We start from the raw sequence: 18,694 nt of genomic DNA on the forward strand, positions 1-18,694 counted from the left end.
TGTACAGGTCAGTGTGTTCAGACAGACAGACAGAGAGCTGTACAGGTCAGTGTGTTCAGACAGACAGAGAGACAGAGAGCTGTACAGGTCAGTGTGTTCAGACAGACAGACAGACAGAGAGCTGTACAGGTCAGTGTGTTTAGACAGACAGACAGAGAGCTGTACAGGTCAGTGTGTTTAGACAGACAGACAGAGAGCTGTACAGGTCAGTGTGTTCAGACAGACAGAGAGACAGAGAGCTGTACAGGTCAGTGTGTTTAGACAGACAGACAGAGAGCTGTACAGGTCAGTGTGTTCAGACAGACAGACAGAGAGCTGTACAGGTCAGTGTGTTCACACAGACAGACAGAGAGCTGTACAGGTCAGTGTGTCAAATAGAACAGCTGATGTAGATGTGCTCACTAAACTGTTACATACTGTCTTCAGAAGAAAGGTCAATATGATATTCAGAAAACGATTTGCCATCCATCCATTTGTATGCATAAATACACCCCCCCCCCTCCCCCCATGACATGCTAACCTCTCACCATTACAATGACAGGGGAGGTAATTATTTTATTTTTAAATGGGGGGGGTATATGATATTTTCCCTCTAACTGTCTCACTCATTGTTCATGATTCATTCAGGATTATCCCTTATCATGGTAGCATCCACCTGTAATGTAGAAGTGTTTAGAAACATATTCTATTCTTATTTACAATATCCATTTCCCCCGAAATGACACAATACACTACTTAACATTAATTTCTACTGGGTACAAAATATATTGAAAATATTTATAGCCCCTTGACCATACAGCCTACAATAATATGATGGTCATGAGATCACTGATACTCTCCTCTGAGAGGCTGTTAAGTGCATCACCACAGTGAAGAGACAACAGTCAGTTATTATCCTCTCTAAGAGCAGAGGGAGATACTTCCTCCTCTATAACTCCTTCATCAGAGACAGAGGGAGATACTTCCTCCTCTATAACTCCTTCATCAGAGACAGAGGGAGATACTTCCTCCTCTATAACTCCTTCATCAGAGACAGAGGGAGATACTTCCTCCTCTTTAACTCCTTCATCAGAGACAGAGGGAGATACTTCCTCCTCTTTAACTCCTTCATCAGAGACAGAGGGAGATACTTCCTCCTCTATAACTCCTTCATCAGAGACAGAGGGAGATACTTCCTCCTCTTAACTCCTTCATCAGAGACAGAGGGAGATAACTCCTTCACCCCAGAGACAGAGGGAGATACTTCCTCCTCTTAACTCCTTCACCCCAGAGACAGAGGGAGATACTTCCTCCTCTTTATCAGAGACAGAGGGAGATACTTCCTCCTCTTTAACTCCTTCATCAGAGACAGAGGGAGATACTTCCTCCTCTTTAACTCCTTCACCCCAGAGACAGAGGGAGATACTTCCTCCTCTATAACTCCTTCACCCCAGAGACAGAGGAGATACTTCCTCCTCTATAACTCCTTCACCCCAGAGACAGAGGGAGATACTTCCTCCTCTATAACTCCTTCACCCCAGAGACAGAGGGAGATACTTCCTCCTCTATAACTCCTTCACCCCAGAGACAGAGGGAGATACTTCCTCCTCTATAACTCCTTCACCCCAGAGACAGAGGGAGATACTTCCTCCTCTATAACTCCTTCACCCCAGAGACAGAGGGAGATACTTCCTCCTCTATAACTCCTTCACCCCAGAGACAGAGGGAGATACTTCCTCCTCTATAACTCCTTCACCCCAGAGACAGAGACAGATACTTCCTCCTCTATAACTCCTTCACCCCAGAGACAGAGGGAGATACTTCCTCCTCTATAACTCCTTCACCCCAGAGACAGAGACAGATACTTCCTCCTCTATAACTCCTTCACCCCAGAGACAGAGGGAGATACTTCCTCCTCTATAACTCCTTCACCCCAGAGACAGAGGGAGATACTTCCTCCTCTATAACTCCTTCACCCCAGAGACAGAGGGAGATACTTCCTCCTCTTTAACTCCTTCACCCCAGAGACAGAGGGAGATACTTCCTCCTCTATAACTCCTTCACCCCAGAGACAGAGGGAGATACTTCCTCCTCTATAACTCCTTCACCCCAGAGACAGAGGGAGATACTTCCTCCTCTATAACTCCTTCACCCCAGAGAGACAGAGGGAGATACTTCCTCCTCTATAACTCCTTCACCCCAGAGACAGAGGGAGATACTTCCTCCTCTATAACTCCTTCACCCCAGAGACAGAGGGAGATACTTCCTCCTCTATAACTCCTTCACCCCAGAGACAGAGGGAGATACTTCCTCCTCTATAACTCCTTCACCCCAGAGACAGAGGGAGATACTTCCTCCTCTATAACTCCTTCACCCCAGAGACAGAGGGAGATACTTCCTCCTCTATAACTCCTTCACCCCAGAGACAGAGGGAGATACTTCCTCCTCTATAACTCCTTCACCCCAGAGACAGAGGGAGATACTTCCTCCTCTATAACTCCTTCACCCCAGAGACAGAGGGAGATACTTCCTCCTCTATAACTCCTTCACCCCAGAGACAGAGGGAGATACTTCCTCCTCTATAACTCCTTCACCCCAGAGACAGAGGGAGATACTTCCTCCTCTATAACTCCTTCACCCCAGAGACAGAGGGAGATACTTCCTCCTCTATAACTCCTTCACCCCAGAGACAGAGGGAGATACTTCCTCCTCTATAACTCCTTCACCCCAGAGACAGAGGGAGATACTTCCTCCTCTATAACTCCTTCACCCCAGAGACAGAGGGAGATACTTCCTCCTCTATAACTCCTTCACCCCAGAGACAGAGACATATACTTCCTCCTCTATAACTCCTTCACCCCAGAGACAGAGGGAGATACTTCCTCCTCTATAACTCCTTCACCCCAGAGACAGAGGGAGATACTTCCTCCTCTATAACTCCTTCACCCCAGAGACAGAGGGAGATACTTCCTCCTCTATAACTCCTTCACCCCAGAGACAGAGGGAGATACTTCCTCCTCTATAACTCCTTCACCCCAGAGACAGAGGGAGATACTTCCTCCTCTATAACTCCTTCACCCCAGAGACAGAGGGAGATACTTCCTCCTATATAACTCCTTCACCCCAGAGACAGAGGGAGATACTTCCTCCTATATAACTCCTTCACCCCAGAGACAGAGGGAGATACTTCCTCCTCTATAACTCCTTCACCCCAGAGACAGAGGGAGATACTTCCTCCTCTATAACTCCTTCACCCCAGAGACAGAGGGAGATACTTCCTCCTCTATAACTCCTTCACCCCAGAGACAGAGGGAGATACTTCCTCCTCTTTAACTCCTTCACCCCAGAGACAGAGGGAGATACTTCCTCCTCTATAACTCCTTCACCCCAGAGACAGAGGGAGATACTTCCTCCTCTATAACTCCTTCACCCCAGAGACAGAGGGAGATACTTCCTCCTCTATAACTCCTTCACCCCAGAGACAGAGGGAGATACTTCCTCCTCTTTAACTCCTTCACCCCAGAGACAGAGGGAGATACTTCCTCCTCTATAACTCCTTCACCCCAGAGACAGAGGCAGATACTTCCTCCTCTATAACTCCTTCACCCCAGAGACAGAGGGAGATACTTCCTCCTCTATAACTCCTTCACCCCAGAGACAGAGGGAGATACTTCCTCCTCTATAACTCCTTCACCCCAGAGACAGAGGGAGATACTTCCTCCTCTATAACTCCTTCACCCCAGAGACAGAGGGAGATACTTCCTCCTCTATAACTCCTTCACCCCAGAGACAGAGGGAGATACTTCCTCCTCTATAACTCCTTCACCCCAGAGACAGAGGGAGATACTTCCTCCTCTATAACTCCTTCACCCCAGAGACAGAGGGAGATACTTCCTCCTATATAACTCCTTCACCCCAGAGACAGAGGGAGGGAGTCGAGGCATCAGTCAGCATGTGAGAGAGGAGATAATGAAGCATGAAGCGACTAGCTAGCAAGGGGCAACAGGCTTCGATCCGCCGCCCACACAGCAACGCAGGCACAGCAGGGACTCTGCAGTCACACTCTTTTTTACTGTCTTGGTATCTTCCCATAATCACTGTTGCCATAAAATCTCTTCCCTTAAAAATATCTCTGTTACAAACTATTCTTGATATGACTTTAAGAGATACTTTCAAGCATACAGGGGTATCATGGAATAACCAAGGAGTCTATTAAGCAGTTAAATGCTGTAGTTACTGTTGTGTGATTAACAGAGTTTATATAGAAGTACCATCTCCGTAGGAGGATACCATATTCTATTACTGGGTCCAGATTGCAAAGCTAATTCTTGAGCTGAGTATGTTATGTACTGTAGGCTATATTTAGTTCCGTGTATATGTACGTGTGATGGTTGTGAGGCGCTATACAAATGAGACAGTCACACAAGACGAGGACTTCAAATAGGTCTATGGCACATCAAGGGAACTGTAGCCTACTGTTTAGATGGTTAAAAGGAAACTGACATCTGGACACGGACTGCAAGTCTGTAACATCTTAATCTTAACTCCTGTAGAATGAAGAATTTCTTGCAGTAAAATGTTACACTAAAACGTAGGCAACATTTCTAATTGATTAATTTATTTCTGCATCTCCGAGAAGATAGTATTTCAACCAGAAACATAGTGTATCTAAAAATCAGGCAACAAAATATTCCTGCACCCCCTGTCAAATACACCATTCTTACGTCTTTGACTGTATCCTATTAGCACATTTTCTATATTTGCGGGTTACAGATTTTCACTTCATCACATATAGTCGGGTGGTTGCGGACAGGATACTAGGAATTGTGGGTGGGTCAACCTTCTAACAGGCACCTTTATAACAGTTCCAGAGTTTAATGGCTGTGATTGGAGAAAACTGAGGATGCATCAACAACATTGTACTTACTCCATAATATTAACCTAAATGACAGAGTGAAAAGAAGGAGGCCTGTACAGAATAACAAATATTACATTAAGGCACTAAAGTAATACTACATGAAAAATGTGGCAAAGAAATGCACTTTTTTGTCCTAAATACAAAGTGTTTTGTTTTAAGGCAAATTCAACACAACACATTACTGAGTACCACTCTTCATATTTTCAGGCATAGTGGTGGCTACATCGTGTTATGGGTATGCTTGTCATCATTTTTTCGGATAAAATAAACAGAATGGAGCTAAGCAGGTAAAACCCTAGAGGAAAACCTGGTTCTGCTTTCCAAGAAGACATCTAATGTTCCTGAGTGGCCGAGTTACAGTTTTGACTTTAATTGGCTTGAAAATCAATGGCAAGACTTGAAAATGGCTGTCTACCAATGATCAACAACCAACTTGACAGAGTTTGAAAACATTTTTAAGGAATAATGGGTAAATATTGTGCAATCAAGGTGTGCAAACACTAAGAGATTTACCCAGAAAGAATCACAGCTGTAATCGTTGCCATGGTGATACTAACATGTATTGACTCAGGGCGTTGAATACTTGCTCTAATCAAAATATATATTAGTGTTTTATTTTCCATAACTGTTTCTTCCACTGAGACATTACAGACTCTTTGTGTAGATCGTTGACAAAAAAAACTAAAAACATCTCAATCCATTTTAATCCCACTTTGTAACACAACAAAATGTGTGGATAAAAATCAAGGGGTGTGAAAGGTCCTGTATACATGCACCAGTCAGGATGTTCATGGGTATCTGATGGGGATTGGTAACCACATCATATGGCTAGCTTTTCGAGGGCGTGGCTTGCTAAGATGGCGGCCGTGTGTGTTTGCGAGAGACAGGGGTCCGGTCTCGATGTGAGCTGGTGAGGGAGAAAGAGGTAATGATAAGCCAGCTACCGTGACGCCTGTCTGGTACTGCTAAGCCTGTCAGCAACTCTAACCAAGTGATTATATGTGTAACGGATGTGAAACGGCTAGCTTAGTTAGCAGTGGTGCGTGCTAAATAGCGTTTCAATCGGTGACGTCACTTGCTCTTAGACCTTGAAGTAGTCGTTCCCCTTGCTCTACAAGGGCCGTGGCTTTTGTGGAGCGATGGGTAACGATGCTTCGAGGGGTGACTGTTGTTGATGTGCGCAGAGGGTCCCTGGTTCGCGCCCGGGTATGGGCGAGGGGACGGTCTAAAGTTATACTGTTACATATGTTCATGTTAGGAAACTCAGCCTTTTTACAAAGTGCAGGGATGTAACACGTCCTACGTTAACACGTAGCGCGCGTCAAGTTGTGCCGTTGTTCCCGTTGCAGGAAGTGCTGGGACGTCAGTGAATTTCAACAGGAACGGTGATGCTCCGGGACGTTACGACCTGTTCCAGTATCAGATCAACAACAACAGCTCCCCGGGGTACAAGAACATTGGACAGTGGACAGAGACATTACAGCTCAACGTGAGTACGATGATGTGTGTATATGCAAGCGGAGGGATTTGAACCAAGGTCTCCCGCGTAGTAACCCATCGTCTTAAAACCATTACACCAAGAGGGCATCCTAGTGGTCTGAGTGTGTCTTCGACAGGGATACTCTGTTACATTACCGTGCGCATGTTGAGTTTGTCTACTCTCTCCTAGTACTCTCTCCTCGTACTCTCTCCTAGGTCTCTCTCCTCGTACTCTCTCCTCATAAACTCTCCTCGTACTCTCTCCTCGTACTCTCTACTAGTACTCTCTACTAGTACTCTCTCCTTGTACTCTCTCCTAGGTCTCTCTCCTCGTACTCTCTCCTCATAAACTCTCCTCGTACTCTCTCCTCGTACTCTCTACTAGTACTCTCTCCTTGTACTCTCTCCTTGTACTCTCTCCTTGTACTCTCTCCTTGTACTCTCTCCTTGTACTCTCTCCTAGTACTCTCTACTAGTACTCTCTCCTTGTACTCTCTCCTTGTACTCTCTCCTTGTACTCTCTACTAGTACTCTCTCCTAGTACTCTCTACTAGTACTCTCTCCTTGTACTCTCTCCTTGTACTCTCTCCTAGTACTCTCTACTAGTACTCTCTCCTTGTACTCTCTCCTTGTACTCTCTCCTAGTACTCTCTACTAGTACTCTCTCCTTGTACTCTCTCCTTGTACTCTCTCCATAAACTCTCCTTGTACTCTCTCCTTGTACTCTCTCCTTGTACTCTCTCCTTGTACTCTCTCCTTGTACTCTCTCCTTGTACTCTCTCCTTGTACTCTCTCCTTGTACTCTCTCCTCGTACTCTCTACTAGTACTCTCTCCTTGTACTCTCTACTAGTACTCTCTCCTTGTACTCTCTCCTAGTACTCTCTACTAGTACTCTCTCCTTGTACTCTCTCCTTGTACTCTCTACTAGTACTCTCTCCTTGTACTCTCTCCTCGTACTCTCTACTAGTACTCTCTCCTTGTACTCTCTCCTTGTACTCTCTACTAGTACTCTCTCCTTGTACTCTCTCCTCGTACTCTCTACTAGTACTCTCTCCGTGTACTCTCTACTAGTACTCTCTCCTTGTACTCTCTCCTCGTACTCTCTACTAGTACTCTCTCCTTGTACTCTCTCCTTGTACTCTCTCCTAGTACTCTCTCCTTGTACTCTCTCCTTGTACTCTCTCCTAGTACTCTCTCTCTTGTATTCTCTCCTTGTACTCTCTCCTAGTACTCTCTCCTTGTACTCTCTCCTCGTACTCTCTCCTTGTACTCTCTCCTTGTACTCTCTCCTAGTACTCTCTCCTTGTACTCTCTACTAGTACTCTCTCCTTGTACTCTCTCCTTGTACTCTCTACTAGTACTCTCTCCTTGTACTCTCTCCTTGTACTCTCTCCTAGTACTCTCTCCTTGTACTCTCTCCTTGTACTCTCTACTAGTACTCTCTCCTTGTACTCTCTCCTCGTACTCTCTCCTTGTACTCTCTACTAGTACTCTCTCCTTGTACTCTCTCCTTGTACTCTCTCCTTGTACTCTCTCTAGTACGCTCTCCTTGTACTCTCTCCTTGTACTCTCTCCTTGTACTCTCTCCTAGTACTCTCTCCTTGTACTCTCTCCTTGTACTCTCTACTAGTACTCTCTCCTTGTACTCTCTACTAGTACTCTCTCCTTGTACTCTCTCCTCGTACTCTCTACTAGTACTCTCTCCTTGTACTCTCTCCTTGTACTCTCCCTTGTACTCTCTCCTAGTACTCTCTCCTAGTACTCTCTCCTTGTACTCTCTCCTTGTACTCTCTACTAGTACTCTCTCCTTGTACTCTCTCCTGTACTCTCTCCTTGTACTCTCTACTAGTACTCTCTCCTTGTACTCTCTCCTTGTACTCTCTCCTTGTACTCTCTCCTTGTACTCTCTCCTTGTACTCTCTACTAGTACTCTCTCCTTGTACTCTCTCCTTGTACTCTCTCCTTGTACTCTCTCCTTGTACTCTCTCCTTGTACTCTCTCCTTGTACTCTCTCCTCTCTCCTTGTACTCTCTTGTACTCTCTCCTTGTACTCTCTCCTTGTACTCTCTCCTTGTACTCTCTCCTAGTACTCTCTCCTTGTACTCTCTCCTTGTACTCTCTCCTTGTACTCTCTCCTTGTACTCTCTCCTTGTACTCTCTCCTTGTACTCTCTCCTTGTACTCTCTCCTTGTACTCTCTCCTTGTACTCTCTCCTTGTACTCTCTCCTTCTCTCCTTGTACTCTCTCCTTGTACTCTCTCCTTGTACTCTCTCCTTGTACTCTCTCCTTGTACTCTCTCCTAGTAGTACTCTCTCCTTGTACTCTCTCCTTGTACTCTCTCCTTGTACTCTCTCCTAGTACTCTCTCCTTGTACTCTCTCCTAGTACTCTCTCCTTGTACTCTCTCCTTGTACTCTCTCCTTGTACTCTCTCCTTGTACTCTCTCCTTGTACTCTCTCCTTGTACTCTCTCCTTGTACTCTCTCCTAGTACTCTCTCCTTGTACTCTCTCCTTGTACTCTCTCCTTGTACTCTCTCCTTGTACTCTCTCCTTGTACTCTCTCCTTGTACTCTCTCCTAGTACTCTCTCCTTGTACTCTCCTCTCCTTGTACTCTCTCCTTGTACTCTCTCCTTGTACTCTCTCCTTGTACTCTCTCCTTGTACTCTCTCCTTGTACTCTCTCCTTGTACTCTCTCCTTGTACTCTCTCCTTGTACTCTCTCCTTGTACTCTCTCTCTCCTTGTACTCTCTCCTAGTACTCTCTCCTTGTACTCTCTCCTAGTACTCTCTCCTTGTACTCTCTCCTTGTACTCTCTCCTTGTACTCTCTCCTTGTACTCTCTCCTTGTACTCTCTCCTAGTACTCTCTCCTAGTACTCTCTCCTTGTACTCTCTCCTTGTACTCTCTCCTTGTACTCTCTCCTTGTACTCTCTCCTAGTACTCTCTCCTTGTACTCTCTCCTTGTACTCTCTCCTTGTACTCTCTCCTTGTACTCTCTCTAGTACTCTCTCCTTGTACTCTCTCCTTGTACTCTCTCCTTGTACTCTCTCCTTGTACTCTCTCCTTGTACTCTCTCCTTGTACTCTCTCCTTGTACTCTCTCCTTGTACTCTCTCCTTGTACTCTCTCCTTGTACTCTCTCCTTGTACTCTCTCCTAGTACTCTCTCCTAGTACTCTCTCCTTGTACTCTCTCCTTGTACTCTCTCCTTGTACTCTCTCCTAGTACTCTCTCCTTGTACTCTCTCCTAGTACTCTCTCCTTGTACTCTCTCCTTGTACTCTCTCCTTGTACTCTCTCCTTGTACTCTCTCCTAGTACTCTCTCCTTGTACTCTCTCCTTGTACTCTCTCCTTGTACTCTCTCCTTGTACTCTCTCCTTGTACTCTCTCCTAGTACTCTCTCCTTGTACTCTTCCTTGTACTCTCTCCTTGTACTCTCTCCTTGTACTCTCTCCTTGTACTCTCTCCTTGTACTCTCTCCTTGTACTCTCTCCTTGTACTCTCTCCTTGTACTCTCTCCTTGTACTCTCTACTAGTACTCTCTCCTTGTACTCTCTCCTTGTACTCTCTCCTTGTACTCTCTCCTAGTTCAGTCTTCTTCTTTTTTCTTCTTCTGTGGATTTAATATGGCGATTGGCAACCAACTTTAATGTGTATTACTGCAAACGACTGGACTGTGGTTCTCGTTCATCTTTTATTCACCCACATGTGTATATGTGTATATGCTCCTAAAAACCAGAGAGGAGATGGGAGAGGCAGGACTTGCAGTGCACCAGGCACTAAAATAGAGCTGTACTATTATAACGCCTGGCTATGCAGATGCTCATTGACGCGCGTGAGCAGTTTGGATGAAATGATTCATGCTTGCGCACACAATGTTGCCGGTGTGGTCAGCATGTAAAAGGAATCATACAACGGGTGTGTCTAGTCCTGAATGCTGATTGGTTAAAACCGCATTCCATCCAGTGTCTATTCCATAAATTACCACCGGCTAAATCTATGACTTTAAAATGCCTATTTGCTCTGTTACATCTGACTGCACAATTCACTGTCTCATCAGCCCAGCCAGGCAATTTATAAACTTGATCTCCACTATAAAAAAACATCTAGACATTATCTCACATTTCTTTTAGACTAACATTTAGTTTTCAACAGCGGAGAATAAACCTTCCTTTCTGTCTCTCCGACATTTGCAAAATTGTTTCAAAATTGAAATTCGATCTATAGTAATGAACGGGAGTCGAGACGAGACAGACAGACAGGCAGGCAGGCAGCTCTTCTCAGCCAGTCGAAATCAAGAATTAGCTGGCCATTTATAGGGAATCGGGTGCCATTTATAGGGAATAGGGTGCCATTTATTAGGGAATAGGGTGCCATTTATTAGGGAATAGGGTGCCATTTATACGGAATAGGGTGCCATTTTAAAAATAAATTCACTTTTATTTAAACAGGTAGCCCAGTTGAGAACAAGTTCTCATTTATAACTGTGACCTGGCCAAGGTAAAGCAAAGCATTGTGACAAAGAACAACAACACAGAGTTGCACATAAACAAATCAATACAGTCAATAACATAATAGAAAAATCTTTATACAGTGTGTGCAAATGGCATAAGGAGATAAGGTAATAAATAGGCCATAGTAGTGAAATAATTACAATTTAGCAAATTAACACTGGAGTGATTTATGTGCAGATGATGATGTGCAAGTAGAAATACTGGTGTGCAGAAGAGCAGAAAAAGTAAATAATACAATAAGAGGTAGATAGTTGGATGGGCTATTTTCAGATGGGCTGTGTACAAGTGCAGCGATCAGTAAGCTGCTCAGACAGCTGATGCTTAAAGTTAGTGAGGGAGCTATAAGTCTCAAACTTTAGCAATTCTTGCAATTAGTTCCAGTCATTAGCAGCAGAGAACTGGAAGGAAAGGCAGTCAAAGGAGGTGTTGGCTTTGGGGTGACCAGTGAGATATACCTACTGGAGCGCGTGCTACAGGTGGGTGCTGCTATGGTGACCAGTGAGCTGAGATAAGGTGGGGCTTTACCTAGCAAAGACTTATAGATGACCTGGAGCCAGTGCGTCTGGCAACGAATATGTAGCGAGGGCCAACCAACGAGAGCATACAGGTCACAGTGGTGGGTGGTATATGGGGCTTTAGTGACAAAACGGATGGCACTGTGATAGACTCCATCCAATTTTCTGAGTAGAGTGTTGGAGGCTATTTTGTAAATGACATCGCTGAAGTCGAGTATCGGTAGGTTGGTCAGTTTTACGAGGGTATGTTTGACAGCATGAGTGAAAGAGGCTTTGTTGCGAAATAGGAAGCCGATTCTAGTTTCTAGATCAAGGAATCACCAGCAGCAAGAGCGATATCGTTGATATATACAGAGAAAAGAGTCGGCCAGAGAATTGAACCCTGTGTTACCCCATAGAGACTGCCAGAGGTCCGTACAACAGGCCCTCCAATTTGACACACTGAACTCTATCTGAGAAGTAGTTGGTGAATCAGGCGAGGCAGTCATTTGAATAAGAATAAGATAAGAATACGGTGATTGACAGAGTCTCTCTCGAAAGCCTTGGCCAGGTCCATGAAGATGGCTGCACAGTACTGTCTTTTATCGATGGTGGTTATGATATTGTTTAGTACCTTGAGCGTGGCTGAGGTGCACCCGTGACTAGCTCAGAAACCAGATTGCACAGCGGAGAGGTAAAATTAGATTTGAAAAAGTCAGTAATCTGTTTGTTAAGTCTTTGGAAAGGCAGGGCAGGATGGTGATAGGTCTGTAACAGTTTGGGTCTAGAGTGTCACACACCATTGAAGAGGGGGATGACCACCGCAGCTTTCCAATCTTTAGGAATCTCGGACAATTTGAAAGAGAGGTTGAACAGACTAGTAATAGGGGTTGCAACAATGGCAGCAGATCATTTTAGAAAGAGAGGGTCCAGATTGTCTAGCCCAGCTGATATGTAGGGGTCCAGGTTTTGCAGCTCTTTCAGAACATCCGCTATCTGGATTTGGGTGGGTGGGTGGGGGGGGGGGGGCTGTTGGCCGGGGTTGGGATAGCCAGGAGGAAACATGAGCAGCCGTAGAGAAATGCTTCTTGAAATTCTCGATTATCATGGATTTATCAGTGGTGACCATGTTACCTAACCTCAGTGCAGTGGGCAGCTGGGATGAGGCGCTCTTGTTCTCCATGGACTTTACAGTGTCCCAGAACTTTTTTGGAGTTAGAGCTACAGGATGCACATTTCTGTTTGAAAAAGATAGCCTTTGCTTTCCTAAACGACTGTGTGTATTGGTTCCTGACTTCCCTGAACAGTTGCATATCGCGGGGACTATTCGATGCTAGTGCCGTACGCCACAGGATGTTTTGTGCTGGTTGAGGGCTTTCAGGTCTGGAGTGAACCAAAGGCTATATCTGTTCCTGGTTCTACATTTTTTGAAATGGGCATGCTAATTTAAGATTGTGAGGAAATTACTTTTAAAGAACAACCAGGCATCCTCTACTGATGGGATGAGGTCAATATCCTTCCAGGATACCCGGGCCAGGTCGATTAGAAAGGCCTGCTCGCTTTGAATAAGGCGCCATTTATAAGGAATAGGGTGCCATTTATAAGGAGTAGGGTGCCATTTATAAGGAATAGGGTGCCATTTATAAGGAATAGGGTGCCATTTATAAGGAATAGGGTGCCATTTATAAGGAGTAGTGTGCCATTTATAAGGACTAGGGTGCCATTTATAAGGAATAGGGTACCATTTATAAGGAATAGGGTGCCATTTATAAGGAGTAGGGTGCCATTTATAAGGAATAGGGTGCTATTTATAAGGAATAGGAATAGGGTGCCATTCATAAGGAATAGTGTGCTATTTGGTACGTGACATTTCAAACTTGCTAGTGGGCTGGCGACACATGGAGCTGTGGAAACATGCAAATAGATCAACGTAGATTATAGATGGCATGTTTGTTATTTTGTGCTCATATTCGTTAATGTAAAGAGGAAGAGATTGATTATGTTAATAACTGCTAGACTTGTCCCTTGGATGCCCAGGAGGGGGTGCAACTTGACATGATGGTAAAGGGCCAAGGGCCACAACCTCTCAAGCAATGTCATGCCAATTAGCCACTTTGTGGCGCTATAATAAGCGATTGAAAATGCAACTTTAAAAGGTCATGCCCGTGCGACCTAGAGGGTGAAAATCTAGTACGTTCGTCCCTCTCAAGGAACAAATTTGCCTCATGGACCGTTCAGGTCCACCATTTAGAATTGTGTGAAAAACATTTAAACCAATACTCCTCTGGCACCGAATGACCAATTGGCACAAAAGTTGATAGATGTCATCTATGGACCAAGCTCTCACAATTTTTTTTTTCCAGGATAGCATGTCAAACAATGTGACCAATAAACATTCACGTGGACGTGGTCTGGCACAGAAATTTGTTTTTGTAACAAAAACAAGGTAACACATGTTCCAAAAAAAACTGTCAAGACTCAACTTATCACATTCAGATCGATCACTCGGTGATGCTATAACGGGCATCTGTTTATCTCTCTTGATCTGTTTGACTCAGAGTGACGAAATGTGGCGCACATGCTCAAAGGATATGATTTTTTTTATTTTTATGTATTTGTATTTGTTGATCTTTTATAAACAATACAACGTATACACATACTGACGACAACGGGATATTTATCTCACTTTTACTGTATGGTTCAGTTTGGCCACATGTTGCTGCTGATGGACAGAATAAAATAGTTCATAAAACGGCAGCCATATTGTTTTTTTGTGTCTGAAGTTCTAAAGATGTACCAAACTTGGTGCTGATTGGTCCAGCGGTTCTGGAGAAGAATGTTTTAACCTCTTAAAGTCACCGTCATAAAAACACTTCCAAAATTCTTGAAAAGCGTTTTGCATGATCTGTTTGATTTAGAATTCTGATATTTGGCAAGTGTGGTAAGGAGTAAAGAAATAGCTCATCCAATGTGTCAACTTCTTTCCCCCGATGGTGGCAAATATGGCCCACAGCTTGAACCCCGTCATAGCTGCTTGTAGCTATTTATGTATTTGTAACTTGTAATGTTTACCCTACCAACACATGTATTATAGCTCTAACAGTAGGGCCTTTGCTTTTCGATCCCCAAATCGATTTGGCATGCTTTATGGAATACCATGTACACAGTTCATTTGTCATCCTTGCCAGGATCTCAGGGGAACTCTGTGTATCTGCGTCCCAAACTGGTACCTTATTCCTTATGCAGTGCACTAAATAGACAACATGGGTGCCGTTTGGTACACAGACTATGTCCCTGGCATGATTTCATCTCTCCCCGGTCTCTCCGGACACTAAGGATGAGTCACGGATGACTCCAGCTCCAGACTCCAAGGACGGGCCCCTTAGCTCCCCGTGAAAATGTCATCTCTGCATCATTATGCCCAGTGTGGGGAATAGGCTGTAGGGCTCAATGACTGAACCACTCGGACAAGGGGTGTTTGGGATTATGTGACTGGCAAAGTCAAATGAAGTCCCCTTAGTTTGTCATTTTGAGCTACTAGATGTCTAGGTAGGGTTTTTACTGCTTAAGTTAAACAACGGAGATCACGCTACATAGAACATGAACTGTTACTTTATCTGGCTTGAATGCACACTTACAAGCCATCTACAGAGATAGAGAGATGAAGACAGAGTGTTCGTGAGAGCAAGAGAGTGTGAGAGTGTGAGAGAGAGAGAGAGAGAGAGAGAGAGAGAGAGAGAGAGATTGACTGACAGACAGACAGACAGACAGACAGACAGACAGACAGACAGACAGACAGACAGACAGACAGACAGACAGACAGACAGACAGACAGACAGACAGACAGACAGACAGACAGACAGACAGACAGACAGACAGACAGACAGACAGACAGACAGACAGAGAGAGCAATACAGATTGAATCGAAAGACAGGAAGCGCTGCTCTCAGATCAGCTTTCTCCATTCAAATATTACCTTAACGTTAGAATGATTTCACAATACTGACAACAGATCAGCTCACAGAGAGATAATTCCACCTATTGCTGCGGCTTATTCTAATGCTTACCCAATACAAATGACTTAAATCACCGATTCGGCACATCAGGTCACATTTTAGGCTACATGTCACAAAATATTGTATATTGGGACAAATTAAGTAGCAAAACTGATTGAATATCTAAGGTATTTAAATATGTTTGATTTTAATGCAGTCATCTAGGTTTTCATTTGAAGCATATTTTGTTTGTATTAATTGCAAAGACATAGGTCACTTTTTATTTGTAGTCAACTTTGTTCTGAAGTCATCGCAGGTCACAGAGAGAAGGATAAACCCACGTTATTTTATGTTTAACGGAGATCTAATGTGTATTGAGTGACACGTGAGGGCAACAAAAATAAATAAATCATCTTATTTAGCTGTTCTACCAGTGATCTTTGGCAGGCGCTAGATTACCAGTGTTTTCAAGTGCAAAGTTAATAACAATGGTTTTGGGAAAACAGCTCAGAGATTTTAACAATGCTACTACAAAAAGTTGTAACGATGAACTTAGCTTTAAGATGCTTTTGGGAACCCAGGCCCAGTCTCACTGGGTTCTGATCAAAAGTTGCATAGGGAGTGCCATTTCGGACACCAACTCAGCGATATTGGGTATAGGTAGAGATGGAAGGAGAGAGAGGCAGCAACTAACTGTAGTGAGTTTAATTTCTTCATGTTTCAAGCAGATCCAACCATTTAATAATTCATGGATGTTACACAATCTTCATTTGCCTGGGCTTAAATTAGCATTTTCTTAAAAAAAAAACTTTTTAGGCTTTTAAGCTGTCTAATGTCTCTCTGGTTTAAATATACCTCAAGTCTGACACTCTGTAGTTTTCAACTCGGAGGGAATTTAACCCCAGTGCTCTAACAAGCATTGATACGATTTTTTTTTCTCTTCAGTATGAATTAATAACTTGAGTATGTCTGATACTGTCACACTCTTCAGATCTGGAGAACTATTTCATGTTTTAGTGATATGATCATCTCTGTCATCTCTATTAGCAGCAATGATCATTGATCTTGATCTCGTCAATTGGGATTCCTACGGAACATTCAGGCTCAGCTTGTTTCCCCACTCTTCCCTATATACTGCACTACTTCTGACCACCAGGGCCCATAGGGATAATGCACTACTTCTGACCAGGACCCATAGGGATAATGCACTACTTATGACTATGGTCCATAGGGATAATGCACTACTTCTGACCAGCATCCATAGGGATAATGCACTACTTATGACCAGGGTCCATAGGGATAATGCACTACTTCTTGACCACCAGGGCCCATAGGGATAATGCACTACTTATGACCAGGGCCCATAGGGATAATGCACTACTTCTGACCAGGGCCCACAGGGATAATGCACTACTTCTAACCACCAGGGCCCATAGGGATATTGCACTACTTATGACCAGGGACCATAGGGATAATGCACTACTTCTGACCTGGGCCTACAGGGATAATGCACTACTTCTGACCACCAGGGCCCATAGGGATAATGTACTGCTTCTGACCAGGGCCCACAGGGATAATGCACTACTTATGACCAGGGCCCATAGGGATAATGCACTACATCTGACCAGGGCCCACAGGGATAATGCACTACTTCTGACCACCAGGGCACATAGGACTCTGTTTAAAAGTAGTTCACTATGTTTGGAATATAGAGTGCTGATTGGGAAACAGGTTCAAATGCATTGTAACAGACAAACTGTAATTTATACAGTAATCTTGGATATTATCAACAGTAAAATACTATGAAAAGTTTTAATGCACATTACTGTAAATGATGTTGCATTGTGGGAACATTTTGTGAGTAGTGAAATAATTGCTATATTTCTAATGGAGTGTCAAAACCCTTTTGATCACTAGTGGGCGCACGACATTGTTTTCTCTGGCAATTTTTTTATTTAACTAGGCAAGTCAGTTAAGAAGAAATTGTTATTTACAATGACGGCCTATGAACTGTGGGTTAACTGCCTGTTCAGGGGCAGAATGACAGATTTTTATCTTGTCCGCTCGGGGATTTGATCATGCAATTTGATCATGCAACCTCTCGGTGACTAGTCAATGCGCTAACCACTAGGCTACCTGCCATACATGTCTCCCGAACTAACGTATGTTAAGTCGTGCCTTATAAGAAGTTATATTTGTTGCACCTGTCAGTGAAAATGATGTACCAATTTAAAAAGTATGTGATAGCATCATCAATTAACAATGTGTAGGGGATTGGAATGGCATCTAGTCTTAAACCTTTAAACCTTTTCCATGTCCTTCTGATCTGTTTAGCCCTGTAGTCGCTGCCAGCTGGAAGCCTTTGTCAAGGCCTCTAGAACTGTAAGTGTTATAAAAGCCAACCTGCTTGTACCAATCCCATCCAACCTGCTTGTACCAATCCCATGCAATAACAGTAAATACAGTGAAACACAAACCCCAATCCCCTCACTGAATTTCATCCATCCATCCATTCATTCATCCATTCATTCATTAAATTTACAGTAGCATTAACGTTTTACAGTATAGTACAGTAAATTATATGGAATTGTACCTTGTGTCATTACACAGTACTTGATTGGATACAGTATTTAGATTACAGTAGGTCTGCTGATTACAGTAGGTCTGCTGCCATATGTAAATCAGAAACTTGCTGAGTGACCTGTAAGTTACTGTGAAATTCACAGCATCCCCTTAAAACTGTGACTGAGGATGAATCAGATGTTTGTTACCCTCGGGAGACAAGGCCTTTGACTGCAAAAACTGTCTCCTGAATCAATCAATATACTCCCAATTTTGTAATATCCAATTGGTAGTTACAGTCTTTTCAACCCTCCCCTAACTCGGATGATGCTGGGCCAATTGTGCGTCGCCTCGCGGGTCTCCCGGGTTGCGGCCGGCTGCGACACAGGATCTGTAGTAATGCAGCTAGCACTGGCAAGGCAGTGCCTTAGACCGCTGCGCCACTCTGGAGGCTCACAAATGTCCTCTTAGTCTAGGAGAGGTTCCACCAGAGTTTGTCCTGTTATAGTTTTTTGGGGATCCCCATTAGCCGACGCCATTGGCTAGTCTTACCGTGGGCTGGCTTGTAACGAAAAATACTTTACAGACAAAAGTCTGCAATTTGAAGTCGGAAGTTTACATATACACCTTAGCCAAATGCACTTAAATTCAGCATTTCAAAATTCCTGACATTTAATCGTAGTAAACATTTCCTGTCTTAGGTCAGTTACTTTAATTTAAGAATGTGAAATGTCTGAATAACAGTAGAGATAATT

At 43.8% G+C, this 18,694-nt stretch overlaps 1 protein-coding gene across 1 annotated transcript in view; it reads left to right on the top strand.

Annotated features, from left to right (window-relative positions):
* LOC112263258 (metabotropic glutamate receptor 7-like) overlaps positions 1-18,694 on the top strand; it is a 359,595-nt gene that overhangs the window by 246,569 nt on the left and 94,332 nt on the right. Inside the window, exon 7 of the mRNA XM_042329693.1 lies at positions 6,247-6,386. Within this exon, the coding sequence (XP_042185627.1) occupies positions 6,247-6,386 (140 nt within the window). The remainder of the gene's footprint in view (positions 1-6,246; positions 6,387-18,694) is intronic.

This window comes from Oncorhynchus tshawytscha, linkage group LG02 (assembly GCF_018296145.1).
Source record: "Oncorhynchus tshawytscha isolate Ot180627B linkage group LG02, Otsh_v2.0, whole genome shotgun sequence".
In the NCBI taxonomy this organism is placed as follows: domain Eukaryota; kingdom Metazoa; phylum Chordata; class Actinopteri; order Salmoniformes; family Salmonidae; genus Oncorhynchus; species Oncorhynchus tshawytscha.